We start from the raw sequence: 10,852 nt of genomic DNA on the forward strand, positions 1-10,852 counted from the left end.
ACGAGGGTACGTGGACAACACTCTCCCCTCTCGTTGCTATGCATCACCATGATCTTGCGTGTGCGTAGGAAAATTTTGAAATTACTACGTTCCCTAACATTGCTTTGTGCCACCAACGGGCGGGCCAGGGGAGGACATGCGTGCGCCCCTCCCATCTGCGCGATGTCTGTTTCATGTCGAAAGTGATAGAGGCGGGGTGTCCCGATCTTTCGATGAGATGATAACTATCGATTTGGTGGAGACGACTTTGATGATCCGACTACGAACGTGCACGACGTTGCGTCTTGGTAATCGCTAAACCAACTCGGAGAGGTTATTGACCACGCCGGAGCACGATCAACCTAACCACGAAAGTCTATTCCTGCAAGCAATCGAAGAACAAGCAAGAATATGATAAAGCAATCTGAATATTGTGAATATATATGAAGTTTTGATAAAAGTGGGGATCCGAAAGCGATCTTGATCTGGTCGTTGGACACAAACGAAGTACACGAAGTTGCAATGGCTAATTTTAAATAAACAAATCCCAAGGAAAAAGATACTAGATGGATCTACTTATATAGGAGCAAGGGGTGGCAGCCAAGGAGGTGGGAGGACGTCCCAAGGCAGCCTAAAACTAACCCTAGATCATACAAGGCCAAAGGGCCCAAGTGGAGGTGATGCAACACCTTTGGACTTGTAGTTTGACTCGGATTCTGCTGCAGCGTCAGATTGTTTGGTCGATAACTCGACGCTCCGAACGAATTGTAAGGTGAATCCAATTGGGTAGGAAAGAGCACAAAATCTACTTTCCAACAAACAAAAGAATCACCCAATTCAGAGTCTGTATGAACGAGTTCTTGGCGTTTTGAGTAAGGTATGTCTGTGCAATTCGAATCTGAATTCAGAACATGAGAGACTTGGACTCTATCTTCTCTTGGCCCAAAAGTGACGTGAGAAGACTTTTTGAACAGCACCTAAACTTCTCTTTTTCCTTATCTTCATATGTGGATTATATAAATGTCCCATACACATGCAATTAGACATGGCACTAAAGTTTGTGAAGTATTTTTGTCCTGGATGACATAAAAATTCTTGCATAGTTTGCATTAGAAATCACCTCAAAAATATGCATATATGCAATATTTTTGGTCGTATCCAACATAGTCATGTCCTCATCATCCTCCCCTTCTTGAAAACAAAGCCGTTCTCGGCGTTGCTTAATCTGAAATGTGGCTAATAAAAGAGACAAGGTGTACATGTTGTATATGTATATGTCATCCATTTTTATTTTCCTTGGTTTTTGCACATATGAGACATGTATACATGAGTAACTTTCATAGTTCATAAGATATCAAGCCAAAATATTATCACAAGATGTAGAAGAAATTAAAATATTGAAACTCAATTTGCACATATAAGTGAAGCTCTTATTCAAATCAAAAGATTGACCATGTTCATCATTAAACCATCCCAACATTGGTGAATAAACCTTACTTGCATCAAATTTACATGCTACAACATGCTTAAATAAGCAAACATGCAATAAGTCATTTGACATAGAATCACACCAAGATTAGAGGTCATATCAAAATGATTAAACATTGGTTCTTTTGCATCAACAGTTAATTCAATGGGTGCTCTGGGCATTATTGATATTGCATTTGTTTGATCACATGGCAAAGTCAAATCATCAACATAGTCCTGTAAAATAGGTGGTGTGATCAAAATAGTGGGTAGGTCATCACATGGTGAATTGAAATTGACAAGGTATTCATCATACTCATGTGGAAGTGGAAGATCAGTACCTTTGTCATTACCTTTTATGATCAACTCAGCTGATGTAGGCGCTCTCAATGGTGATGTGTCACATGGTGAAGGTGATGTAGTCCTCACAACAACGGATGTGGTTGTCATAGTATGCCTAGTAGTTGAAGGAACAATCGTATCAACTCTTGGAATGTGCACCGTGCGCTTGTTCTCCTCGTGGGCAACACATTGTTTTATTTCCTGTTCAGCTTTGCAAGCAAGACAAAAGAGATGGTCCATAGGATAACACTCTTCATGAATTAGTATCTCTTGAATATCACGGTTTAATCCTCCCCAAAATCTATCCATAAAATCATCTTCACTTTCTTCTAAAAAGTAATGCAACAAGGTAGTTTGTAAATCATCATGATATTTCGTTACAGTGTCACTACCTTGTTTTAAATGTTGCAACTTTTTAATCCTATCACGAGTATAATAAGCGGGGACGAATGTATGTCGCATGGCAAGTTTCAAATCATCCCAAGTAGTAGGTATATAATCAGGGTGTAACCGACAATATTCACTCCACCAAACCAAAGCATAACCAGTGAAAGAACCAACTACAACCTTAACTTTTTTATGTTCATCAAAATTATGGGAGGCAAATATATTTTTTATGTCGAACTCCCATTCAATATATAAAGCAGGTCTAAACGGCCATTAAATGGTGGTATAGATACATTAACTTGATCATGTGCATTTGGATGTTTGTGCATCTCTCGTGACGGTTGTGGTATTTGCAAAGGTGGTGGCACGTCTCCCGCGATCGACAAAGCCCATGAATTGACTCTGGATCCTTTCATGATTAGTAGAAACAAGAAACAGAATCAAAAAAAATGTTCCTATGAACTACTTGGAAGTGGTGCTAAAACGCTCATAGTATAGCAAATCTCAATATCTTACAACTTCTTACCATGCAGCAAGTGGTGACCGGCAATCAGCGGTGTCAAATAACTCCGAAGATTGAGTAAAGCGATTGCCAGGGGAAAGTGCGTATACACGGCGTAGAAATATGTGGAGCTTGAAAGGCTTAAGTATATGGTAGCAAAAGATTAGCAATAATCAATTCAGAGATGCAATGTTGAAGAAACGTTCAACAACGGTACTGTGCTGGTCCTAGGTTATACCGTACTAGAGACGCGAGCCTAGAACACTAATAAGGACACGGCGTAGCACAACTAGCATCAATAAAGGGTATGCAGTAGCTCTAGATAACAAGATATAAGTGAAGATCACAATAGCAGTAAAGATAATGATGTGAAACAACAGCCAAGTAGGATATACCAACTTTCTCTCCAACTTTCCTCTAGAAAAGTTTGTGCCAATTTTCTAATAATTTTTCTCAAGAATGGCACTGACTCAAGCTTTCAAACACAAAAAGAATCACTCAATTACGAGTTGATATGAGCAGTCAAAAAAATTCTAAAACTGGAATAAACTATGTTCGCAAACTTCGGAGGGCAAAAAGACCTATTTCAAAGCCGATTTTGAGGTGTCCAATATTGAAGAAGCTTCTGCAACTATTTAGATGCGGCTCGTCGCTAGCTTTAATTTGAGTACTCGCAAAACCAAAACGGACTTCGTACGAGGAAGTTATGCCTATTTTACTGAGCAGTGCACAAAACAGATTTCAATCCGAATTCAGCTACGAGATTGAGTCTAGATAGATCCAAAACTTTTGTTTTGTTTTTCTTCTCTTTTTTTCTCACACTTTTTTTATTTTTCTTTCTCTCCTTTTTTCTCTCTGACTTTTTTAACTTTTTTTCTCTGCCTTTTTTTTCTCCCTCTTTCTAAAACAAACTAGATAAGATGTAGATTGGATCAAGCGAAGATGTGAACGACCTCAACTATGATTATGACAATGAACAGTGGGTAGCACATGATGGAAATTGATGAATGAGGTGGTGGACAGCGGAAGGGACAATGATGCAGCAGCGGCGTGACTAATGTGAACAGAACTCAAAACTCTAAAGGAACTAGACACTAAGACCAGCAACTCGACACGACGATGCAATCGATAATTCAATAATGCAACAAATGAAAAGAAAATTGCAAAGACTCAGACTGGCTTGGACAAAGGATGAACAGATCTAACTTTTTTTTTGGCTTTTTCTTGGACAATAGGTAAGAAAATTCTAATCTAGGGAAAACTGGAAATTTACACCGAGCAACCTGAAAACTGATACCACTTGATAGAGGTGGGGTGTCCCGATCTTTCGATGAGATGATAACTATCGATTTGGTGGAGACGACTTTGATGATCCGACTACAAACGTGCACGACGTTGCGCCTTAGCAATCGCTAAACCAACTCCGAGAGGTTATTGACCACGTCGGAGCACGATCAACCTGACCATGAAGGTCTATTCCACCAAGCAATCGAAGAACAAGCAAGAATATGATAAAGCAATCTGAATATTGTGAATATATATGAAGTTTTGATAAAAGTGGAGATCCGAAAGTGGTCTTGATCTGGTTGTTGGACACAAACGAAGTACACGAAGTTGCAATGGCTAACTTTTAAATAAACAAATCGCAAGAAAAAATATACTAGATGGATCTACTTGTATAGGAGCAAGGGGTGGCAGCCAATGAGGTGGGAGGACGTCCCAAGGCAGCCTAAAACTAACCGTAGGTCGTACAAGGCCAAAGGGCCCAAGTGGAGGTGATGCAACACCTTTGGACTTATAGTTTGACTCGGATTTTGCTGCAGCATCAGATTGTTTCGTCGATAACTCGACGCTCCGAACGAATTTTAAGGTGAATCCAATTGGGTTGGAAAGAGCACGAAATCTACTTTTCAACACAAAAAAAAAAGAATCACCCAATTCGGAGTCCATAAGTTCTTGGCGTTTTGAGTCAGGTATGTTTGTGCAGTTTGAATCTGAATTCAGAACGTGAGAGACTTGGACTCTATCTTCTCTTGACCCAAAAGTGACGTGAGAAGACTTTTTAAACAGCACCTGAACTTCTTTTTTCCCCTTATTTCCATATGTGGATTATACAAATGTCCCATACACCTGCAAGTAGACATGGCACTAAAGTTTGTGAAGTATTTTTGTCCTGGATGACATAAATAAATTCTTGCATACTTTGCATTAGAAATCACCTCACAAATATACATATATGCAATATTTTTGGTCGTATCCAACGTAGTCATGTCCTCGTCAGAAAGCGGACAGAAAACGGACAAAGGTCCGTTTGCGACCGCGCGCTGGGCCGTCTGATTTGTCCATTGTGCCCAAACAGACACACCCGGACAGGATGGGGCCGTGCGCCTGACCATCACAACCGCAGACTCTTTCTTTTAGAAGTAGAGATCCATAGGATTTAAGATACATGTCATCTCATTTTTGATGACTTTTATATTTCTATGATTTTCCTATGCTATAAACCAAAGAGGCCTTAAAAGGAAACTCAGCTAGCGCCTGGCGACACCCCTATCTGTCACCTGCCGCTATTCTTAGAAACAAGCAGAAAGGTGGCATTGAACATGTGGTCCTCCCGCCTACACCTCTTGCTTAAGAAGCGGGGAAACAGGAGCCACAGAAAATTAAGAAAATCCTCACGACCACACTGCATCCAAACTTGGCAAAACAACACAAGCTCCCTAAAACAACATTGCGGCTTCGGCCGGGTTCGGTCGCGACAGCAAGGGACGAGGAGACCTCGGCCAGGCAGGGCAGGAGAAATAAGCAAAAGGGGAGGAGGAGGGACAAAAATCCCCTTTTGTCTCTCTCTCTCCCCCTCCCGTCGGTCGGTCGCTTCGTTTGTCGGTCGGTCGGAGAGCTGAGAAATGTACCTCTCGGCATTCTCCACAGCGTCGCACAGCGGGGAGCCCGAGGCCGGGAAGGACATCTCAACCATCGTGGCCGTCGACCGGGACAAGAACAGCCAGCAAGCGGCGAAATGGGCAGTGGATCGGCTCATGGCCAGGGGGAGCACCCTCCAGTTGGTCCATGTCAGGATCAACCAAAGTACACTTCTCGTTCTTTATGGTAAGAGGTATCTGCATGAAAAAGGAAATGAAAATCAGAAGCGACCTTTTCCTACATCTGAACGCCGTCAAAATCAGGCCGACTGAAGTTATGATCGCTAGGGTCTTCAGTTTCCACCTGTATTTTTGTAACCCGTTCACCATCACAGCAGACTGATTTACCTGAAATTAGAGGTTTGGCGATGAGGGTAGCAATAACTTCATAGATGACAAACGAAACGTCCAATTTCCAAGATTGGCGTTATTCTGTGACAATGTTATTTGCGTAATGTCATCATGTGATGAACAGAGAATGCTACACAATCACGATTTACAGCGATTTTGTAGGATGATGCAGATTGCGTTGTTCCAAAATGAATTTGACTTACTGCATAGTTTTAACACTTGTGCATATTCACTAGTCCCCACAGCTATTGATTACATAAGGCGACTAGTAAAGGTTTTATTCTCCTATTTAACATGGTTTAACTTTCCAACACTTACTCTACTTTATTTTGCTATGGCCACATTACAGGGGAAGCAGGCCGCGGAGTTGACACAGATGCAGATATGTCACAACTGTTTATCTCATACAGAGGCTACTGTGCTCGTAAAGGGGTGAGTGTCAATTGAATACTAGAACACTGCCTTCTCGCATCTTGTAGATGTTAGATCAAATTGGCATACCGCTATAGCAGAGCAGACATAAAAAAAACATTAGAGTGAACCATCTATAATAGCTGATACATACCAAGGCTTCGTGAAATAAAAAGGTTTTGGTACTAAGACAGGGAAAATAGTAATAATAACAAGAGGAAGCAAATAGAATCACATAACAGAAGTAATACTGACATATACTGCCACTGCAAATCGCAGATGCATCTAAATGAGGTGATCTTGGATGGCAATGATATCTCCAAAGCAATAATTGATTATGCTACTGGTCACGCCATCACCGATATCGTAGTTGGAGCATCCACTAGGAACACATTCATCAGGTACCTACCCATCCATACTCCATGATTATGCACCATTACATACCTTTGATATATACCTATACTGAACACAGGCATGGACTTTACACCATGCAGAAGATTTAGAAATCCTGATGTGCCAACATGCTTGATGAAGATGGCGCCTGATTATTGCACAGTGCATGTAATACATAAAGGGAAGGCCATCCAAGTGAAGGCAGCCAAATCTCCGGCACCCTTTAGTATTCTCCCTCCGAAGCAAAACTCCCAACCAAACATCGAACCCGATGCATTCCCAAGGTAAGTTTGTGAAGAAGATACATAGCACTTCGATAAATACATCGCATGTTCCTGAAGCTAAATGGTCAGCAGAAATTCACTTATACAGTTAAAAAATAACTTGTCATTTACCGGTTAGATGGTCATTTGGTCACTATGGTTACCTTCAGCAGTTAGCATCCATGTGTTTAATTAAATACCTAGGCAATGTGAATGTAAGCAATATCTCATTTTGTATAATAGACCATCAAGAGAAAGGAGAATGTTTTCTAACCCATCGTCACCGAAGACAAGTAGAACATCAGTAGACCGGTTATCTGGCTACGCAAAGGTCTCAACAAAAGATAGGCATCTCCTCTCTGGAAGGCAAGCACCTCAAAAGGATTTCGACGACTACATCGACTTCATTGCACCACCAAGGCCCTCCGTGACTCGCAGCTCCTTTTCAGATGACGTTGATTTTCCCATGAGCATGGAGTTAAATTCTGTGGACTACGCTGAATCAATAGAACTATCATCATATGCATCCTTGGAAAGCCTAAGTTCAGCCGGGGTAAGAGCATTGTAACCATTAAGTTGCTACAGTGGATCAAGACTTTGCAAGCTGGACATTGATTTGAAGTTATTAGGTACTGGATCATGAATTCTCATATTTTGCTTCGCTTGAATGCAGAAGGATGTAGAAGCTGAGATGAGACGACTGAGACTAGAGCTGAAGCAGACAATGGAAATGTATAACTCCGCATGTAAGGAAGCACTTGACGCCAAACAGAAGGTACAGTTTACATGTAAATAGATGGACCTGAGTATAATGTCAAGCAGTTCCTAAACTGACCAAACTCTCTTGATATAATGAAATAAACAATCTAACTGCAGGCGGCTCAGCTGTCCCAGATGAAGGTGGAAGAGTCTAAATTGTACCAAGAACTAAGGAGTTCAGAAGAAGAAGCCCTTGCGCTTGTTGAAATGGAGAAAGCAAAGTGCAAAGCTGCGCTGGAGGCAGCAGAAGCTGCCCAAAAAATTGCAGAGCTCGAGGCGCAGAAGAGACTAAGAGCAGAATGGAAGGCAAAGCGCGAGTTCGAGGAGAGAAGGAGAGCATCGGACACGGATCTCCGGTACAGGAGGTATTCCATTGATGATATAGAAGCCGCCACACATAAGTTTGACAGGGCACTCAAGATAGGCGAAGGTGGATATGGACCAGTATATAAAGCTGTATTGGATCATACTAATGTTGCTATTAAAATCCTAAGACCAGACGCATCACAGGGGAGGAAACAGTTTCAGCAAGAGGTAAATACGATACAGCATTGCAAATCCTAAGACCTTCATAGTTATGCAGTTATAGCTTCATTATTTGTCAGTCTATTCAGGGCTGCTTTCAGTACTTACATACTACCTCCGTCCTGGTTTATTGGTCTTCATTATAGTCCGTGTTAAATTTTGACTATAAATTTAACTATAAAAAATTCACGCATGTCAACAAAAATTATATCATTGAAAAATATGTTCAAATACGAATCCAATGATATATTTTTTGTTGGCATGCATTAACATTTTGATAGTCAATTTTTTAGTCAAAATTTGATACGGAATACAATAGGGACCAATAAACCAGGATGGAGGTAGTATTACTAGAGCCATGTAAACACCATGTGCATTCCTTCTCTTTTACTGGCAATAAATATGTTCAACATCAGGGTATTTGTTTGAGGAGACCTCATTTAGCTATTGAGTCTTTAGCAGCATTTTCATTATGCAAATGAAGCCATGATCAACCTGTATCGCATGCTTATCAATGCTTTGCAGATTGAAATACTTAGCAGCATGCGGCATCCAAACATGGTCCTGCTGCTCGGAGCATGCCCGGAGTATGGCTGTCTGGTGTACGAGTACATGGACTACGGAAGCCTAGAGGACCGGCTCTGCAGAAGAGGCAACACCAAACCAATCCCATGGAGCATCCGCTTCAGGATCGCCGCAGATATCGCTACCGGCCTTCTCTTCCTCCACCAGGCGAAGCCAGAACCACTTGTCCACCGAGACCTGAAGCCCGGCAACATCCTCCTCGACCACAACTTCGTCAGCAAGATCAGCGACGTCGGCCTCGCGAGGCTGGTGCCACAGTCCATAGCTGAAGTCACACAGTACAGGATGACGTCCACAGCCGGCACATTCTGCTACATCGACCCTGAGTACCAGCAGACGGGCATGCTGACCACCAAATCCGACATATACTCGTTCGGCATCCTGCTGCTCCAGATCATCACAACCAGGTCCCCCATGGGCCTCACGCACCAAGTCGAGCATGCCATAGAGAAAGGAGCCTTCCAGGAGGTACTCGACCCGACGGTGACAGACTGGCCAGTGGAAGAGGCCCTGGCGTTCACGCAGCTGGCTTTGAAATGTGCGGAGGTACGGAAGAAGGACCGGCCAGATCTCGGAAAAGAAATCTTGCCAGAGTTGAACAGGCTGCGGACTCTTGGACAGGAGTATGAAGCTGCCCAGGTCAGCAACACGAGCTACTCGAGCGCCACTTCACACAGTTTCAACAATGATGATGTATCGTCGCCATAAGAATGAATCTTCCATGGTTGTAATCTGGAAAGTCAAGCATGTACATACAGAGAGACAGACAGGAGAGCTGCCTTCCGAGCCTTGGAAAAAAGGCACTGCTGCCTTTGCTCTGCTCATATCCGGACTCAGATGATATGAACATGGATTGCGTTGCAGCAGGCGATGAAGAGGCCAACATAGTCACGGACTTTAGCATGTAGGAAAAGAGGAGCATATAAAGGAAACTCAAGGCAATGCCTGTATGTAACATACAAAAAATAACAAGTTGTAAAAGCAGCCTCAAGTTTTCAACTATGTTTTGCCTCTATTTTCATCCATCACCAGAGGTCACCACACAAGGTCCTTGAGAAATCCGCTTCGGTACAACCCCCCTCACAAAACATATAAAGGGTAATCTGGACATTTCACAACTTCCGTATGTATGTGCGTCAGCCACCTAGAAGTATATGCCGTACGATTGGGAAGAGGACCCGCTACTGGCCCAGCCCACTAACAGGGACCATATAGAGCAGCACGCCCGCTGCTGGGCCGGCCCACCAACAGGAACCGGAATAGAGCATATAGAGTCACCAAAAAGAATAAATGCCATGGCAAGATTCGAACACGTGACATTACACCGTCTAAGGTGTGCTGCTAGCCAGTCGACCTATTAACTGCTTTGTGTTATAAGCCAACGCGGGTATTTTATTAACACACAGAAGCGGCACAATTGAAACAGTGTTTACAGAACTTTGAAATATCTGAAAATTGTGACCATCTTTTAAATGCCGAATATTTCTTTAAATTCTGTGAACAATATTATAAAACAAAATTTGGAAACACGATCATTTTTTGAAATCCACAAACTTTTTGTAATACGCTAATTGTTTTTGAAATCAAAGTTTTTTTAATATTGAAACATTATTTGAATCTATGAAAAATACTTAAAATGAGAACAATTTCTTGAAAACTCAAATAAAATTTTAAAAAATTGGAACACATTTTGAAATTCCGAACACATTCTAAAATGAGAATAAAAATTGAAATTCGAAAAAAAAAACACGAGCAACTTTTAAAACTCTAAGCTATTTACAGAACACAAACAAATTTTCAAATTCATTTTTTTTAAATTGTGAACAATGTTTAAACCGTAAAGAAAATTTTGAAACTCCATTTTTTGGAAAACATGCACAAATTAAAAAATCTGAACATGTTATCAAACGTGAAGGATTCTTGAAAACATGACGAAAATTAGAATTTGTGATCATCTTTTGAAAAAA

The 10,852-nt window shown here is 41.5% G+C and overlaps 1 protein-coding gene across 1 annotated transcript; it reads left to right on the forward strand.

Moving 5' to 3' along the window:
* The first annotated feature begins 5,393 nt into the window (after nt 1-5,393).
* LOC119320354 (U-box domain-containing protein 52-like) lies at nt 5,394-9,887 on the forward strand. Its single transcript, XM_037594466.1, has 8 exons — nt 5,394-5,785; nt 6,299-6,381; nt 6,640-6,761; nt 6,855-7,037; nt 7,260-7,569; nt 7,690-7,791; nt 7,893-8,309; nt 8,826-9,887. The coding sequence occupies exons 1-8, from the start codon at nt 5,584-5,586 to the stop codon at nt 9,591-9,593; spliced, it is 2,187 nt and encodes a 728-aa protein (XP_037450363.1). The 5' UTR covers nt 5,394-5,583; the 3' UTR covers nt 9,594-9,887.
* The last annotated feature ends 965 nt before the right edge of the window (nt 9,888-10,852 follow it).

The sequence above is a fragment of the Triticum dicoccoides genome, chromosome 6B (assembly GCF_002162155.2).
Source record: "Triticum dicoccoides isolate Atlit2015 ecotype Zavitan chromosome 6B, WEW_v2.0, whole genome shotgun sequence".
NCBI lineage: Eukaryota > Viridiplantae > Streptophyta > Magnoliopsida > Poales > Poaceae > Triticum > Triticum dicoccoides.

Bases quoted from the DNA above. Each gene is read 5' to 3' on its own strand.
- LOC119320354 (XM_037594466.1), top strand. From the start codon at position 5,584: ATGTACCTCTCGGCATTCTCCACAGCGTCGCACAGCGGGGAGCCCGAG. The intron at 6,762-6,854 runs GTACCTACCCAT...TACACCATGCAG, and splicing joins ACTAGGAACACATTCATCAG to AAGATTTAGAAATCCTGATG. The intron at 8,310-8,825 runs GTAAATACGATA...AATGCTTTGCAG, and splicing joins GGAAACAGTTTCAGCAAGAG to ATTGAAATACTTAGCAGCAT.